Here is a 19,203-nt window from a genome sequence, read left to right as displayed (position 1 = left end):
AAGAGGTTTACCTTGCCGTAATCATTCCTCATTTGGACGCTGAAGCTTCAGATAAACTTTTAAACACATTTTTGCACAGAAGGAGGACTGTGGATTTTGTCTCCCATCACTTCCATTGTTAATGCATTATGAAGGGATCCTCTAATAGTCAGTATGAACAGGAGGAATGATTACAGCAAGAAAAACATGTTTCAGTCTTCATTTGGGCTCCTGACTGATGTTTTTTTATGACAGACTTGAACAATTGTGAACCTGTCACTGGATTATCTGATAAACAAGAAACCCAAAACCAGCCAAAAAGTGTATTTTCTGTTTGTTTGTTTATTTGTTTGTTAATTATTTTGTGCAATGCAGTGAATTACCTTTTCATTTCATTGATTCATTCATTCCTCTCACCTATGTGTTTTTAAACACGGAAGATGCCACTCTTGTTTCCCTTGTTTACTCTTTGATTTGACAGTCTCACACTCTACAGGGACATCTTGTGGCCACAAGTTGTTAAAGCAGCTCCATTATTGATTTAATACATGTGAGTTCATTATTCCAGGACATACAGTGAGGTGAGAGACTTTTAGTGACAAACCCTGAATGTCTTTTCAAAATGTATCCATAGTCAGTTAATGCAGGTTTTAAGTGACATTTTGAATGCAGCAGTTTTACTTTACTTGAAGTTCTGTTACTTTTACTCAATTAAAGGATTTGAAATTACTCTGCATTTTTATGCTTAATGTTGGAAAGTACTTTCTAGGTTTCTTGCAGCAATGATGTGCAAAGACTCTTAAGGGGCAAAAAAAGTAAAAGAAGGAACATATTTACTGTCTGCAGGGCAAAAGTTACACTAACTTTAGGGATACTTGAACCAATCAGAAAGTCAGGGATGGTCGACCCCTCTTGACTGAGAGTCTATAACTCAAAGACTGTCAAACCACAGGAAGAGGAAGGTCTGACCTACATTATAATTAATCTGCATTCAGTCTGATGCTCAGACAGTCAGCAGCAAGACAGCATGGAGGTCACAGCTCTCTGCTTCAGACTGTGTGAGTACTCACCTGTCATGGTTTCTTCTCTTTTTATACGTTTTTCATAATCCTGTTCATCAAAATATCTGTCTGATGTACAACTCTGTTCCTTTATTTATCCAGTGATGCTTGAAATCATTCAGTTGGGGACACAAGTTAAGAAAAGTGGTGAGTAACAAATACAAAATCTTAAAGATACTTTTTTTGCATCATTCTTTCATCTAAAGAATCAAGGTAGAAGGTTGATGTGAACCTTTGAATCTATGATGTAATTTAGGTTCCTACAATTTTGTTTAATGTTGTATATTCTGTGAAGGGTTCAATCATTAATTAATTAATGTTCATGTTGCTGGTGAAAACCTGAATGTATCTTGCAAAGAGACACAATTTAAACTGATTCATTTGTTTTGATCCAGTTCTCGATGTTTCTTTGGACACTTTTTAAAAAATAATTACCTCTCGGTTTCAGATGCAGCTTTTCTTCGTATCACTCCAAACAGACTGCAGCATTTTCAACACGACTCAGTTTCTCTTGACTGTGTTGGGTTTGATGACTCGACTCAGTTGAGAGGAATCAGGAATAATAAGGAATTTACTTCAGCATGTGATATTAAGAGGACGCCAACAGGGTCCTTCTGCACCATTGATAGAGTCTATCCAACAGACAGTGGAGAATACTGGTGTGAGACTGATGGAGGAGAGAGAAGCAACAGTGTCAACATCACTGTCACTGGTACAATATGTTTATTGTGTTTCTAAAACCACTACATATCCATTTGAACTGGTAATTATCTGTTTCTCACCCAGTATGTCCAGTATGACACTATAATACACTATATAATGTATAAAACCATTTGTTCTCAGATCAACCAGTTCAAAATGATCAGGTTTACTGTAAATTTGGTAGATTTTATTAAATGCATTTTTTTACGAACTCATGGAATCTGTGTAAGAAAAGATTAAAACATTGAACAATGAGACATTGTCTATGTCCCATGTTGCCAGTACGCTCCTTATTAAGAGAGTAGACGGCTAAATTTCATCATTTAACATTTAATAATCATTCATGTGGAGTCAGGGTCAAACCAGAACCTTTCTATGTTTGAAAGTCTGTGTCTGTGGTGAAATCTAAAGTCATTTCTTCAATTATAATAAAAATCACAAATTAACTATGGTACAGATATGTGGAAACCTCTGCCTACCACTATACTTAACTATTTTATTTTATTTTTGGCATTATTTTTCTATTGTATTCTGTCTAAATCTGACACATATTGCATTCAGTGAGGAGCTTTAGTTTGCAGTCTGCAAGTGATGGTGCAATATGAATAAAATTATGGATGCCATTTTTTCCAATCCTGTCTGAATTTTTCCCAATTTTCTACTGTGTCACTGCAAAATTGTACATATAACATATTTCTAGTCTTTTTTCAATATGTTTTTCAGCTGGTTCTGTGATCCTGGAGAGTCCCGTCCATCCTGTGATGGAGGGAGACGATGTGACTCTGCGCTGCAGAAACAAGACAAACTCCACCAACCTCCAAGCTGATTTCTACAAAGATGGCGTCCTCATGAAGAGCGCTGCAGCAGCAGAGATGACCATTAACAATGTCTCCATGTCTGATGAAGGACTCTACAAGTGCACCTCTGATGTCGGAACATCACCAGAGAGCCGGTTGGCTGTTGGAGGTGAGAAACAAGAGTGTTACCAAACAAAATGAAGATGACATTTTGCTGGTTGTATGGCCAGAATTCATGCAGATTACACATGATGATGGCAACCCTACTTATGAGAAGTCCAGTTGTTTGACACTTGATAGAACGTTTGTATAAAAGTTTGTTTGAAAAAGGGAATGTGTCTAACAATGTTGTAAAAAAATATGACTATTAGCTGTTTAAATAATTTCTAAATATTTTACATCCATCTTGCCTAAATTATGACCTCATTGGTAAATATAAGTGACATTTTAGTGCCACTTTCCTGCTGAATATTCTTCATATTTCTTTAAGTCTAATTGTTTAAATAAATGTTTTATGTAATCCATACATACACAGTTATATATATTGTAGCAAAGAGTGTTTCTGTCACCTCTCAAGCACCTGATGAAGGGAACCATACTGTCCTCCATCGCTCCTCCATCCCCCTCCTGCTGTGGATTGCTGTTATCATCGTAACGGTGTCCCTGGTGCTGCTGGTGGTGGGATTTCTTTGTATTTGGAGACATGGCAGTACAGGTAAGTATATTCACAAATATATTGTGTGTAAATAACTACCAAAATAAAGAAAAAGCTTGATGAGAAGCATATGTACTAATAGTTTATGTACTAATACCAAAGAGCTTCAAAGTCCTTCATCAAAACTGTCCTGAAGTAAACCAACTTTTCTTATATTGGTGGTCTTTATATTTGTCAAGTACTTCTCACAGTAATCCATCTGTCCTCTCCATCTCTTAACATTATATTGTAACATCTGATCAGTCGTGGTGACTAACGCTGCACATACTAACTGTCCAGTTAAAGACAAAAGTGTAAAAGGCATGATATAAAAGAATTTCCCCCAAAAGAGCCACAAGCCATTAGATTGTAAATATATATATAAACAAGAAACAAAATTACTATGAGGGTTAAACATTTATTTCATATCATTTTCAAATCATTAGCCTAAAAACTTCGCAATACATCATGTTTGTCTTCCTCCATGTAGTACAGTTTTCTTTGTATTTTGGGAAATTCAATAGTATTTAGCCGTACAATAATAATAACAAAAATGTACTCTTACAGTTTTAATGTCCATTTGTGTTTATTTATTTATTTATTTTTTACATTTGTATACAGTTTACATAATTGTATTCATTTGTGCAGCGCGTAGAAAAGACAACACTGGTTGACAACAATTGTTTTTTTGAAATAACAGACTTTAATTTCCTTTTGTCGTTATTTTTCCTTTTCTATCTTCCAGCAGTGTTCTGCTTTTCCTCAAAGACATCATCAGGCTCAAGTGAGCACAATCAAATAGGTGAGGATGGTAATTATTGTCACTGTACTCCAGATTGCTCCATTAGTACCAAAAAAATACCATTTTGTTTTATAATTTTTTTTAGAGTAAACAGAAATATATACAACTTTTTTGAAGTTTTTTTTTTCTTTTTTAAGCTTCAGTAAATTAAATGTTATTATTAAACTTGATTTAGAGGAAGTTAATGTTCTATATTGATCTACAACTGTGTACCTGTCGAACTGCCAAACTTCTGCTTCAGTGTATAATAATTTAAATGTAGTTTATATTTTTTTACAAACATTTTCTTTTATGTTTCAGTCTTTGGAGACGACACTGCAGATGATCCAAGCAGTGCAACGTATGTAGTCATGACCATTAAACAGAGACGAGACAAAGGTTTACTTGACTTTCTATTTAAATTTTACATTAACTTGATGTGTGTTTATATTCTGGAGGATTTGAGGAATTTTATATGCACATTTATATTCTTCATTTTCAGAGACAATTTCTACTTTCAGCATCTTAAATCGAGTAAAAACAGAATGTTGAAATAATGAGAAGAGTTGTTTAGTTTCACTATTCATCATGTTGAAAGTGACAGTTGAGATGTTGCTACCAGTAAAGGTTGAGACGTGCTGATGTGTGAATTATTTTTGCAACACCTCAGTGTCTCATACGTGTTGTTTAGCTTCAGACACTGCAGGTGCTGCTGATAATTTGAGCCGTGACACAAACCACGGAGGGAAACCACAGATACAAAAAGGTATAGAGGTCCCCTCATCCTGCCAGCAGAAATATTTATAATGTGCTACTTTAAGATGATCTGTGAGTTTGTCTCACTGATGTTTCTCTCATTTAGATGAAGATGAATCATCACTTCAACTTGTTTACTCTGCCTTGAACTTAGATGAGACTCCACAAGCTCTCCAAGCTGGTTCGTATGTTTGCAAAATCTTTAAAATCCCCAAATTCATTTATTTTAGCACAACTACAGACATTTCAACATTATGTCTTCATTTGATACGTCCCATATGTGACTACAAAGGTCCACATATACACTTCCTTTGTGGGTCATTTGACCCTAAAGTGACTCTAACTGTCAGTTATGACAGTAATGATCATTTACAGTTAATCCAAAATATTTTCAGTATTGTAAAAGACATTTTAAAACCAAGGACATATTGTACTAAATAAGGACTCTGAGAGCATTAACTCTGTCAGGGCAACTTTTAAAGAATTTGTTTTGCTTTGTTTTGCCATAATGATTTGCAACATACATTCATATTTCATATTTCCATATTTACAGTTTAGTTTCACACTGTTGTGTGACAGTACAAGACCAGTCACACTTAACTAACTGTGCACAGTGTTTCTACCTGTATTTTGGTTAATGTGATAATGAGGTGATGCTGTTCAAGGCCCGTCTCACAAAAGTGTTTTGTGAGCTCTGTTTACACATAGATGACACATTTGTCACTAATGTTCGCACCTTGCAAATAGCAGAGAAATGTAAGAGTCCTGTGTTCTTCTCACATGCACATGGTTGCAAGTTTGGTGCTTCTTTTGATAAGTTAAGAGAAGAAATTATCTCATCTTGCATGTGTTAAATCTCTAGAGTGAAACCAGCCCAAGATTGTCAAGAGAGAAACCCAAATTATACCTTGATAAAAGCCAAAACAAGATTGTATGAGTACAAAGAAACAGATGCTGACATGATATTTGCTTAGAAAAGGTTAGAAAAACAAATGTTACTGACTCTGCCAGAATTCCCAAGAGGCTTCAAAGTTTTAGTGCATCTAATAACATGAAAGTGCTGGATAGAACAAATAAATAGAGAAAAAAAGATTTTGACATGAAGATATTTGTCTGGAAGAAAGGTCAAGATGGTCGAATCATAAAAGTGGTAATCATAAACTTGTTCAGATAATTTCATTGACATTTGCCTTTTGGATTGTGTCTTAACATGTTGCTTTCCAACACAAATGAAACACAAATTCCACTTGTTTCCAAAGCAGAATCAGGATTATCCAGCTCCACAGTGACCCAGAACCCCACAGATCAAAGTTTAACGGAGCAGGAGATTCTTTATTCACCCATCAAGGTAAGACTGAAGGTATTTCTGGACTCCAGCAGCAACTTTGTCTTTATTTTACTAATTACTCATTAGAAGGGATCTCAAACTTCTCATGTTACACCTTCATATGCTCCTCCAGCTGTGAATGCAAGTGGTGTCCATCAAAAATCTGTCACTGAATTTTTCAGTCTTCATCTAAAAAAGAGTCAGTGCAAAGCTCCAGGCTCAGTCTTTACCTTTAAAAGTGTATTAAATTATTTGCAAATCAAAGCACTTTGAGTCAAGTTCTTGTGAAAAACTGATTAGAAACTTATTACATCCACTTTGAAGATGTCACAACCGAGTGGGTATTGTTTTCTCAATTGACTAATCTGTCTGTAGTCTCCTCGATTAATAGATTCATTGTATCATCCATAATATAAAGAAATGCCCATCACAACTTCCCACAGCCTACAGTGATGTTGTCAAATTGTGTGCTTTTTTATGGTCAACAATCCAAAACCCCCAAAATATTGAGTTTAATATCATATCAGACAAAGAAAAGCTGGAAATCCTCACAACTGAGACATTCAAAACTCAAGGTTCACTTATTTACTACAAACTCACTTAAAAGCATATTTCATGGTCTTCTGCAGCGAATGAGACTTGCTCAGATGTCTTCACGTGGCCTAAATTGTGTACTTAGGTCATGTGATGAAACATGAGCATGTTCCATTCATTGAAGAAGGCCTGGCTTATGAGCTCTGGGAAAAGCTGAGTAAGTGAGCTCTGGGTTGAGAATATTTTACCAGAGATATTGTATTTTCTGTCTTACAGAAGTAGAAGAGGACCTGAAGTTGCGCTGTACTAACAGAAGGAATGACAATTTATAATTACTGTTGGAATTGTGTTGAACTTGTATTTGTCTATTTTTAAAGATTTTACTTTTTGAAATTTTACTTTCATTACAAATGGCAAGCAACACAAACATGTACTCCGCTATCATCCTACAACTACATCAAACCTTTTAAAGTTGTGTCCTGTGTTTTCTCTGTGACAAAGCAATAAATGTCCATTAAAACTGAATGAAATGGCCACAGACACATGCACTTTCAAGAGGTTTAAACTGAATTTGAAACAAAGAATTGTAGATTTTGTATATTAGATATAAAATATAGTTAAATGCAGCAAAGTTCATGTACACTCATTAGTCCAGTTTTTTTTTTTTTTTCAGTTCAGCTAGATGATATGTTCAGCCAGTTTTAGATTAACTTAATTTACAGCATCAGTGTTTAATTTTATTGTAGTGGAACAGAGAAACCACCTATTTGCTATATCTGTTCACACGCCTGAGAACGCTGTTCACATGATGAGAGCTGTTTGAAATAGACTCACTGTGGTCAACTAACAGCATGATAGTTTCACATCATCACGAAGCAAACAAAATAGGTTTAAGGCCACTCTGCAGCTTTCTTGCAGGTTCCTTGACTGTCTGATGGAAGAAGACAGTGAACCTGGTTGAACCGTGAACCCTCCATGCAATATGTTGTTCTATGTTGTTTATTTGGTTTCTGCAATAAAGTCACAAGTTGTTTAACCAAAAAGAAATAAAAACTGTGATTGAAATTCCTTTATAAATAATAGCTAATGTTATAATTCTATTTTAACATAAATTACATCATTTTGTCAAAGTGTCTGTAAATCTGTAAAGGTTTTGCAACAAGCTCCACTCATCAGAGGTAAAGTAGCAAACCTGAAAGTTTGTCTAATTTTTAATGAAGCTGAGCAAAGATGTTAAATGACCAGCAGGCACACACGTTATTTGGTCCATTTTTTTTAGTTCTTCTGAAAATGGACTCTCAGAAATATGCTCACTGCAGAGATGTAAGTGTATCAGTTACAATTTACTAAATGTTACATTCAGAAACCTTCAGTTTCAGACAAAAGGAGATGAGAAAAGCATATACGGGACCAGTTTAAGATAAATAAATAAATAATAACATGACTGCAGTCTTTCGAACATTGTTACCGATGGTCAAACATTGCTTAGCTCTCTCTCTCTCTCTCTCTCTGTCTGTCTCTCTCTCTCTGTCTGTCTCTCACTCACACACACACACACACACACACACACACACACACACACACACACACACACACACACACACAGGTCAGTCATCATTGAGTTACCAGCATGTATCATAACTCCTACTCTGCCCCCTGCAGTAAAACTATATAACTGTCATCTTTCTCATAAACACTTCTCTTTTTCTTCAGAGGAATGTTATCGCTCATGTTTTACTGAAGAAACATACAGAGACAATTCATGATTTTAAACTTATATGCTGTTATATAATATTTACAGCAGCTGCATCATATGATGTGAAGGTGTGTTTTTATTTGCATATGTTTGAAAAATGTAACATGTATTATGTTAAAAGTATGATGCTGCATTAAAATCAAATACTCATGCACATCCAGACTGCAGCACAACACAAAGTAATAATCACACACACTTAACCACATAAACACCCGGGGGTGCTACATCACTCACCTCTTTAATATTTCTTGTATGTGTATGTATGTAAATGCTATATTTGAGAGTAGTATTTTATATTTATTATCAGTTTTTACTATAGGAATTTAATATGTTTTTATGGAGCTTCGCGAAAGTTCAGTCAGGAAGACTATCTTTTGCATGCCAGGTGTAGTTCTATTGCTCACATCGCTCTGTCATACTCATCTCTCATGCATGCTCACTCTGTTTCCTAGCTGTCAATGCCTGGGGGCGTAGTCTGAGTTTCAGTTGTTACCAGCTGATCACTTCTATTCAATAGCACAGTGACACAATTTCATTGTTAGCCTATCATCTGGTTGTTGTCTTTTTAAATATGTCTCTCTCTCTCTGCATTAGTCTAGCATGCAGCTGTTATGTGCGCCCCTCCACTTCCTCATCTTCCTCAGTCTCATCCGAAGTCATCAGCCACCGTCGCCACTAGGGTGTGCAGAGAGCCTAGTATTTGTATTTGTTGAGGCAGCAAAATTATTTGTAGTTGTATTTGTATAATCCTGTTTTTGTTTTTGTTACACTTTTAATTTTAGAAAATTAAAGTGTCCTTTGGCTCTCTCTCCATCCTTCCAGCCTGTTGATTTATCTCTCATGGTACAGAGGCTAGCTGATAAGGCTCACACTCACTGCAGTGCTCAGATGTTTGCACTCCCTCTCACACAGAGTGGATGTTGACTTTGCCAGGGTCACGACCTTTAACATCTTCATTTCAGTGCTTTTCACCTGATCCAACATTGCAATTTCGGCCACCTCTAAAATTAGCTGAAATACCTGCAACTTTAGGCTCTGCATTAAAATCATGTAGGGTTCTTAGCTTCAGCTCCTCCTCACAAAGTCACTGTAAAACCAAATGCAGTTTTACCACTAATAAAGCAGTACCGTTTATCTCAAGACACAATTCAAGGAATTTGGCCTGCAATTAACTCACTGCTTGAACAAGGTGTTTTAATACCTACGTCCAGCCCCTGCAACAAACCAATACTCCCAGTTCCAAAAGCTGGCAGACATGGGGAATGGTGCTTAAACCTTAGAGCAATTAACTCAATTGTAATTGCCGCCACACCCGTTGTACCTGATGTAAATTCTATTTTGGCCTCAGTACCTTCAAATTCTAAATTCTACAGTTATGGATTTGTGTTCGGCCGTTTTCTCCATCTCATTACACCCTGAAAACCAATATCTTTTTGCTTTCACCTTTGACGGTCAGCAATACACATTCACCAGGGCCCTTCAGTGCTTTACTGAGTGTCCTTCTATTTATGCCACCACAGTGAAAAGAGACGTTGATGACCTTGTATTCCCTGGTGGTAGCAACATTGCTTCAGTACACAGATGACCTCCTGTTGGCATCCCCTTCTGAAAAAGCCTGTAAAACTGACTCTATTGTCCTTTTAAGGTGTCAAGCTGAGAAAAGACACAGTGCATCACTTGTTACTGCATCAGTTGCAATTTTGTCAGCGGAGAATCTCCTACTTGGGCTACTTGTTGGAAACTGGCCACTGCCTCCTCTCTCCAGAAAGAGTCAAACTGCTGACTGCAATGCCTCCTCCTCACACAAAAGCTGAAATGTGCTTCTTCTTGGGCATGATCAACTATTGCAGACACTAAATCCATGATTACACTTGTAGGGGGACAACCGCTTGTTCTTTAATTGTGTTAACTAATCTTTGATTCTTAGGGAAAATAAGGGACAGACTCCCTGGATTCCTAAGTTTGTAAGAGCAGACCCTCGGCCTGCAGAACTGACCTTTGTAACCCTCTAAGTGGGGTTTGATCAGTGATGCTCAACAGACTCTGAAAGATCTCCTAAGAAACCATTTCAATAAGTTGAATTATGACATGAGCTAAAAGCATGAGCTGACCCTAAAGGCCACTTGGACCGGAGAAAAACAACTCCCACTTTGGATGGAGCAAGACTCTTATCACCAAAGCCATAAAACTAACCGACATTCCTGAGGACTTTGTGAAGCCTCCCTGCAAATCTGAGGCAAACCTGAAATTCATGTAAATTAAATGTCTAATCATTATGTAACTTATATCATGTTATTTGTCATGTAAATACAAGAAGAATGGTATAACTTTCATAGGTATATGCCTATCTACTAAACAGATTTAAGACTTAGGTTTTATTAACCAAGTAACAATACTGCCCTCTATTGACAAAAGTTAAATTCCCTTGTGTTAAGAGTTAATGAATGTTGGATAACCATGTATTTGTATTTTTCAATCACCCAATTGTTTAACTTGTGATCTATTAACCTCATAGACAATCATATTTTAATAGTTAAATTAGATAAGTAGTAATGTTGCATGAATTAAGATTCTGAAGTAATAGGAATGTAAAGATATAATGTTTGAAGGATTTGAGTTTAAAGTTTCTTTTATTGTTAAACAATAGTCACAATGAATGCTTTTATATTATGAAGTAAGTTATGTTTATGAAAGTAATCTAATCACATAAGTGTTGCCTAACTTTATTTCCTTTCACTATAGTATGAAACTTTATTTCAGTAGATGGCTTAAGATGTTTGTTATTAGAAGATTTGACTTATCATGAATCATGTAAACTGTTTCTTTAATGGTTTTACAAATATGATACAAGCTCACAGGACCATTATTAAATCAGAAATATCATGAATGCTTGGATATTATGAAAAGATGTGTTTACAGCTTTAATGTGAAATAAGCTTTAATGTGAAATAATAGGCAACAGTGACTTGAAGTGTGAGTTTTTGCATGTAAAAACTCAGAATTAGATTTCCCCAAATTCCTTTACTTCAGGAGGTGTAGGCTGCAAAGCACCAGCCACACCTAAAGCCTTTAGAACAAAGAAATTGAATATTCATCAATAATTCGGCACAAAACACTTTAGAACACTTCTTTGATCTTTCCTCGCTCCTCAATCCTTGCTTGAACCAGAAATTGTTCTGGTCTGCCATCTTGAAGGCTGTCCAAGGTTTCCTATTTCACCTCTGAGATACAAGGAGCGAGGAGGAGTTATAAGTGAGGAAACATGAGAGCAGCCTTCACGGAAGTCTTTTACGAGTCGACACACCCCCTCATTGGATATCAGTTATTGATAGGACACTGCAGCTGATCGGACTGATCTGATACATCACTGCAGTTTCATACTGGAGTGAAAACAGATAATGCTAAACAAAACTTACGGTTATTTTATTCTAACGTTAGGTGTTATTGATAGCGAGATGGCGTTGGCAGGATAATGTTACATATTTTATTATCCGTTTGCAGAGTCAAGTACCAGAGGTTAGAGGGAGAGGAAGAGGGCGAGTTAGCGGTGCTGCTGCAGGCACGGCCAGGCGAGAAAGCAAGAGGCTGGAAACCATCCAAAGGGACCGAAGGGAAGCGACTGAGATTTGATCTGATTCACCAGCTTCCTCACTAACGTTACTAGCGCTCCCTCTCTTCATTCACCCTCTAGCTCACTCGACCACAGCTGCTCTCTCTCTTTTTCTTTCATCTTTTTTAAAATGAGTTGGGAAGCTGACAGAAAAGTCTAACTTTACTTTTAACGTTATCAAACAAGGAGAAATGTCCTCCCCGTGTCTTAGTAACATCTTTGTCATCCCTCAGAGTTTACAGCTCTGATCAGTCTGATCTTGATCGACGCCGGCATGCTGTAAAACCACACATGGAGGCGGCTCTATACTGTCTTTGTGTGGTTCAGTGTAAAAAAGCAAAGGCCGATCCTCTTTATGGCTAGAATGTGGGTTTTCTGTGTTAAAGAGGCTACTGAAAACATCAGCAACACTACTGAATGATTATATAAATACTATACAGGAACTGTATCATGCAGCAATATTTTGTTGTACACATGTTTGGGAACACTTGACAGGCTACAAACCATATTCTGCACTACCATTACCATATTTCCAACATATCATGAAACTTATAACCTATAAAGCCTTATCTGTGTTTTTCCTGTGTTTTATTTTTTCAGAGACTTCTTGAAGAGATGACCTTGGAAGTGAACTGCTTCAGAGGCAGCCAGGGTTAATTTTTGATGCCTTGATGATGCATCAGTGCAGGCATGGTGTCCCACCGTTTGCTGGAGTGCCAGGGGTACCATGGTGTACTTCTAGTAACTGTACAGACATGCCTACAGACCAGGAGAGGAAATGCTGTGGCCAGGACCCTGCAAATTGTGCGGGCCTAATACACTTCTCCCAGTACTGCCCTGAAGAAGGCTTTTTATGCATTCACAGGATGACAACCAGGAGTACTGTTATGCTGTAGACATTTCATCTATTGACAGCATAGCTCTTCAGGCCACTGTCATCCCCAGTTGGTGTGTTTGGAGGATGTTATTCACATTTGTTCAATTTCAATTTGCAAGGTTACCAAATAAAAGATATTCATCAGTTGTATATGCTGTAATTATTGCAATGATATACATATTAATATATACTTATACAATGACAGTACTTCCCTGCAGTCTGTATATTGTCATTACCACTTCCACCATTAATTTATATTTTCATTATTTATATATTATAAAGCAACATAAAACAGCAGTGACATTTGAATACCACTGATCCTCAGAACAGGGCATTGTAGAACATGTTATTTTCATTACCACTTCACGTTATAAACTGTAATTTACTAATTTGAACCACAAAATAAAGATATAAAAAACAACACTAAGAATAATGACATCTGTAGTATAAATATCTTTTATTTAACAGAAACATTTTTGGACATCCTTTTCAATCAGGACAATACAAGGATAATATAAACATGCAGCTTTTACTGTTCAAACAAACATTTTGACAGCTTATTCTGTGTTCTTCAGAGTTGATTCTGATAAAGACAGAATAATCTATCAAATCATTAGTCTGTTTGAACACTAAAAGCAGTGTGATTAAACTTATCTGATCACCTTCCAGAAGTCAAATTGCTGCACATATAATAGCTGACAAGGGTCAGACCAATACCACACCAAAGGTACTCAATTTACTGCTCTGGATGAAGATGCTCTCATGGCAGGAACAACACCCATGATTCACTGGCACTGCTGTTCCTCATCTGCTCCAGGAGCTGTGTGTAGAGCAGCAGCTGCAGGGAAAACTGCTTCTGTGGAAGACAGTACCGTTACACATAGAGTTAATTTACTATTTCATACATTTTATACAGTTGTACATGTGAAAATAGTGCTGTTTAACCAGGAGTAGGACTTACAGGGTAAGTTAATATGCTACATAGGCAAACAGATGTGTATACTTACCTAGACCTCTCCTGACTTGTGTCTGCAATACTTCTGATATGGCGGGTGCGAATGTCACAGACATGGTGAATAATGCCAACCCGGCCCGTGAGATGATTTTGCAAAGTATAAAAATAAGCTGCGATTTTTCAATGAAAGAAACTGCTGTTCTAAATGTGTCCACTGGATGTTGCAATAGCAATTCTGTTAAGCAAGCATTCTGTTTATACCAGGGCTGAGCAAGCAGACCAGGCAAGTACAGCTAGTCCGGAGCTACCTTGTCGTGCTGCCTGCCCTACTACGTCTTCTACTTTGAACATTATGTGCTTTGGCAACCTCATTGCCCCAAAATGTCTCTGTCAAAAAAGAGAAGTGGACGCAGAATGCAGAGAGTTCCATGAAAACTGGACATCCGTCTATTTATTCACGGAAGTGAATGGGAAAGCTGTGTGTTTGGTGTGTTCACAGCATGTTTCAGTGCTGAAAGAATATAACCTTCGTCACCACTATGAGACTCTTCATGCCGTCAAATACAACTTTCAAGGACAACAGAGAAGAGAGAAGGTGAATGAATAGTTGGCAGGTCTGAAGAAACAGCAGTCTGTGTTTACTCATGGCCGAGAAATCAGTGACACTGCAGTAAAAGCTAGCTACCTTATTGCTAATGAAATAACAGTGGCTTCAAAACCATTTAGCAAGGGTGAATTTGTGAAAACACGCATGCTGAAGGCTGCAGAGATTGTGTGCCCTGAAAGCACCAGGCTTTTGCAAATATCAGCCTGACAAGAAACACAGTTGCAGACAGGATTTCTGATCTTTCGGCGGATTTGGATAGTCAATTGAAGCACAAAGTAAAGTCATTTATTGTCTTTTCAGTTGCAATTGATGAAAGCACAGACAGTACAGATGTTGCGCAACTGGCCATATTCATCCGCGGAGTTGATGATACTTTGACCGTCACCAAGGAGTTCGTGGAGTTGGTGCCAATGATGGATACTACAACAGCAGCTGATATTTTCACCGCACTCGTCTGCGCGCTGGACAGGGTCAGAGTGGACTGGTCCCAAACCGTCAGCCTGGCTACAGATGGTGCGCCCTCAATGATCGGGAAAAAAGCAGGTGTTGTGACAATGTTCAGAGAGAAAGTGCAGACTGCAAACGGAGGAGGTGATTTTTGGACTTTTCACTGTATTCTGCATCAGGAGGCTTTGTGTTGCAAGTCATTAAAGATGGATAATGTCATGAAGGTGGTCGTCCAAACTGTTAATTTCATCCAATCCAGAGGCCTGAATCACTGTCAGTTTGACAGCCTTGTCCGAGAGAAAGACCACAACTATGGCCTGCCGTACCACACCAAGGTAAGATGGTTAAGCCGAGGTGCTGTACTGAGGTGTTTCTTTGATTTATGAGAGGAAATTGAACAGTTCATGGAAAAAAGGGCAAACCAGTGTTTTTCAGTCCACAGAATGGATGCAGGACCTTGCATTTATAGTGGATGTTACAGAGCACTTAAATAACTTGAACAAAATGCTGCAAGGCCAAAACAAAGTTGTCACGCAGTATTATGACAGCATATGCGCGTTCAAGTTGAAGCTGTCATTGTGGGAGACGCAACTGGCAGGTGGTGATGCAGCTCACTTTCCTTGTCTGAAAGATGTGTGCGTGACTCAACATGCTGTGGACATGAAGCGGTTCAAAGATAAAATTACCGGACTATTGCTGGAGTTTCAACGCTTTCAGATTTTTGGTGAACTGGAGAAAGACTTCACAGTTTTTTGCTTGCAATTCACCATGAATGCCTCTGATCTGCCATCAACATCCAACTTGAAATAATAGACATGCAGTGTGACTCAGATTTGAAGGGCAAATTTGCTGCAGCTGGCTTGGACACATTTTATCGGTATCTATTGCCAGGTTACACCAACTTGACAGCCCTTGCTGCAAAAGTGTTGTGCATGTTTGGAACCACATATCTTTGTGAGAAAGTTTTCTCTGCAATGAACATCAATAAAACAAAGCTGCGCTCAAGGCTCACGCACAAGCACTTGAATAACATCCTGAAATTGGCTGCCACTCAGGATGTGACGCCTGATATTGATGCACTTATGAAAGCTAAAAGATCCCAGGTTTCAGGAGCAAAATAAACAATAGGTGACCCCACTTAAAATGCTGCATGTGACACTGCACCCTGATATAGTTCTGTGAAAATGATTGTCAGTGTGTGATTTACTGTAATAATATCAGTCACGTCAGTTCATAAGTTTGGTTGGTTGAAATTGTGTAGCCTACAAGGTAGGGAGTAACTCAACCCTCTTGAATAGTTTCTACCTCAGTTTGTATGGTTTGTTGAGTTAGCACAGGATTAATATGTAGAAATGACAAATGAGGTATTTGATACATAGAAGAGTTGTTTTATTTATGTATTTATATTTATTTTGTATTTCATTCAATCCCAGATAGGCTGTGACTTAAAGTTGAATGGCTTTGTAAATACACTGAGACAAAGTCTAAGTTCCAATTACTGAGGCACTGTATTCTTAAAATTGCACCAATTTTTTCCTCAGAATTTTTAAGTGTTTTGTCACATTTTCAGAATGTGCTTGTTCTATTTTGGTCCAAAGTAAAACAAAGAAAACAATCTGAAGTTCATGATTTTACCAGTCCGGCCCACTTGGGAATAAATTTTCTTCCATGTGGCTCCTAAGCTAAAATGAGTTTGACAACACTGCCATAGTGCCTAAAACAGCACTATAAAAAGTCCCATCACATGGAAATGAATGAACTTGTAATTAGAAATCATATTTATATATACGTTGTGTACTTGCCAGAAACTGCTTGGTTGTGTTTGCTGTCTTACAACATCACCAAAAAAGTTGATGTCTTTCTGCCAGTTGAGGTGAATGGACTGTCCTTTTATCTTTACTGCCTTGAGGGGAGAAACAAAACATACATAATAATTTCAGTCAAGGGTCTTCAATTGTATTCCATGGAGGGCTGACAGTATGCAGATTTTCATCCCAACAACAGACTAGATCTGATTATTTCATTGATTAACACACTTTCAGTCAGAAACAAGTAGCTATTCAGTGAAATCAACTTTTTTTGTCTTTGGTTGTAATAAAAACCTATGTACTCCTGGTCATCAATGGCACATGGTGAAATACCCCTGACCTATTATACAGTCACTTTAGGATGAAGATAAAGGCAATACCATGCATCGATGCTACAGGACCTCTCTCATAGCTGGAGAAACAACAGCAACATCAAGAAAATAAGTGCTTTATGACACAGTCATAAACCCTTGTAATACATTATGTTATGTCCTAAGATGCTGGGAGCCTTGGCTGGCCTGGATAAAGACACCAAAATAAATAACAGAAAAATTCTACTTCTGACTGATGAATGTAAAATTAAAACTCAGGTAGCAATTAAATATTTTTCAATATTGAAACGGGGAAAACGTTACTTGTGTTGGACTATAAGCTAACTTTGCCCCCCAATGTGTACATTTGAAAAATATAAATATATATTCACAGGATGTATTAACTCGGTGATGAGCAGACTTCTCCTCAGTTTATCTTTCACACTAACTCATTACTCTGACTTACTGTCTTTAGCACATCACCAGCGCTAAATATCTTAGTTATCAGTCAATGTGTTGTCTTACTGCCACAGAAAATGAATAAATCGTTGGCTTATTAGCACGACGTTGCCTCCCTGTGTCTCTTATCAAACCACCAGCTCAGTGAGAGGCACAAACTGAGGCTAAAGTGTGCTAATATTTAACGATACATGGCGGCGTTTCTTTTCAGGGAAACTAATGTACTGCTAATAAACATTGTACATCATCTAGGTTTTGAACCATTACCAGCGGGGCAAAATAAATATACATTACACTCTTACCTGTCCAGCAATAAACAGGAAACTTTGGCGTCAGTCTGCAAACATTTCTCTCATCAGGGATTTCCATCTGGGTTTATCCTCGTTTTATGCTGTCGCTTGTCCCGATTTCGTTTAGCTTCTTCGTGTTTTTGTTTCTTTGACGACGACAATTTACGCTCCTGTGATTTTCTAAATAAGTATGATTTATCAGATTTTGGTTTCAAAAACTTCTCACAATACAAAATGTTTGGTGTGGAACAGCAACTAGTTATTCTCTGTTCTTCTTCTTTGTTTTACAACGGGTGCATTTCTGGTACCCACCCACTGAATCTAAAAACGTGTAAGGCTCTCAATAGAGCCAGTATTAGGTTTATCCGTTCTGCGCTACTGTAGAAACATGGCAATGCAACATGGCAGCCACCGTGGAGGGAGACCCGCTCCTATGTGCATATAAAGGGCTTATTCTAAGGTAACGAAAACATAATTATTATTTTCAGCTGATTAGACACTAATTAAAATATACTTATATACTACACACTGGACCTTTAAAGCGTCTGTAGCAAGGTAGCTATTGGTGAATTAAGCTTACCTCTGACTCCAGCTTTTAACCCTCAGGTCTTTAAGCTTCTGAGCCTTTATGTGTGCCTCTGCAGTGCCTGGAAAGCGCCCTTACACTTGAGCTGTCAAAATAGAAAGACAAATATTGAGAAAGAAAATAAGATTCATATCACAAGAGGAAAGCACTGTAAATGGTTTAAGGATAATGATGATGCAGAGGTTTTGTAAAAATACAAGGACTATTTCAATTTCAACCCCTACCTGAGACATGCCAGATTGGAGAAAAAAAAACAAAATTTGGAAATACAATGAACAAAGATTGCATACATGGAATAACAAATATTAGAAAAAACTTTTAAATTGTGCACCATTACATGGAAATGGAATATAGATCAAAGTGTGCGCTGATGAATCTTTGTCCTTTCAGCAAGTAACATTGCTTATATCATAGCTCTGAAAAGGCTGAATTCTCAACAAATGAATAAAAAGCTTCTCAGTGATATTATATTATTGTTAGGATGGACACACATCACCACAAATCTGCAGCCATAGGCAGACAGTGAGTCTTAGTTATTTAGTATAATGACAATAGAAAAAAAGAAAACAAAAATACTTACTACCCTATTTCAACCATAACTCAACTGTATCTCACGTTGTAAATGATCACGTTTGCCTTCATGCATTTAAAAACTATAACATGTAACACCATTGCTGGACAGGAAACAACGGCATGCAGGTTGACTAGTTGACTGTCAAAGTGGCTTAATGAAAAGAGATGTTGCTATGGTAACCTGGCCTCCACTTTAACCTCAGTGTGGTAAGGCCTTATGTGCTGGCAGAATGATCTTTGCCTCCCTCTCATCCAAAAGTCATCTGGCCCATTTTTTGCCCATGTATTTCTTT

At 37.5% G+C, this 19,203-nt stretch overlaps 2 protein-coding genes across 12 annotated transcripts in view; one reads left to right on the top strand and one right to left on the bottom strand.

Annotated features, from left to right (window-relative positions):
* LOC137174478 (uncharacterized protein MCAP_0864-like) overlaps positions 1 to 19,203 on the bottom strand; it is a 167,358-nt gene that overhangs the window by 81,015 nt on the left and 67,140 nt on the right. The gene's annotated exons all lie outside the window — the stretch shown is intronic.
* Positions 236 to 19,203, top strand: part of LOC137174480 (low affinity immunoglobulin gamma Fc region receptor III-A-like) — a 53,853-nt gene continuing 34,885 nt past the window's right edge. For 2 of the 11 annotated variants that reach the window (XM_067579796.1, XM_067579794.1), the window contains exons 1-10: positions 238 to 1,037; positions 1,143 to 1,187; positions 1,489 to 1,752; positions 2,466 to 2,708; positions 3,090 to 3,254; positions 3,979 to 4,035; positions 4,336 to 4,413; positions 4,706 to 4,780; positions 4,877 to 4,951; positions 6,030 to 6,118. In XM_067579796.1, coding sequence (XP_067435897.1) covers positions 1,007 to 1,037; positions 1,143 to 1,187; positions 1,489 to 1,752; positions 2,466 to 2,708; positions 3,090 to 3,254; positions 3,979 to 4,035; positions 4,336 to 4,413; positions 4,706 to 4,780; positions 4,877 to 4,951; positions 6,030 to 6,118 — 1,122 coding nt within the window. In that variant the 5' untranslated portion in view covers positions 238 to 1,006. The other 9 variants (XM_067579797.1, XM_067579798.1, XM_067579793.1 and 6 more) reach the window with 9 other exon arrangements.

Source organism: Thunnus thynnus, chromosome 22 (assembly GCF_963924715.1).
Source record: "Thunnus thynnus chromosome 22, fThuThy2.1, whole genome shotgun sequence".
Lineage (NCBI taxonomy): Eukaryota > Metazoa > Chordata > Actinopteri > Scombriformes > Scombridae > Thunnus > Thunnus thynnus.
Note: the sequence above shows the minus strand (reverse complement) of the source record. Positions and strands in the feature narration are given on the sequence as shown.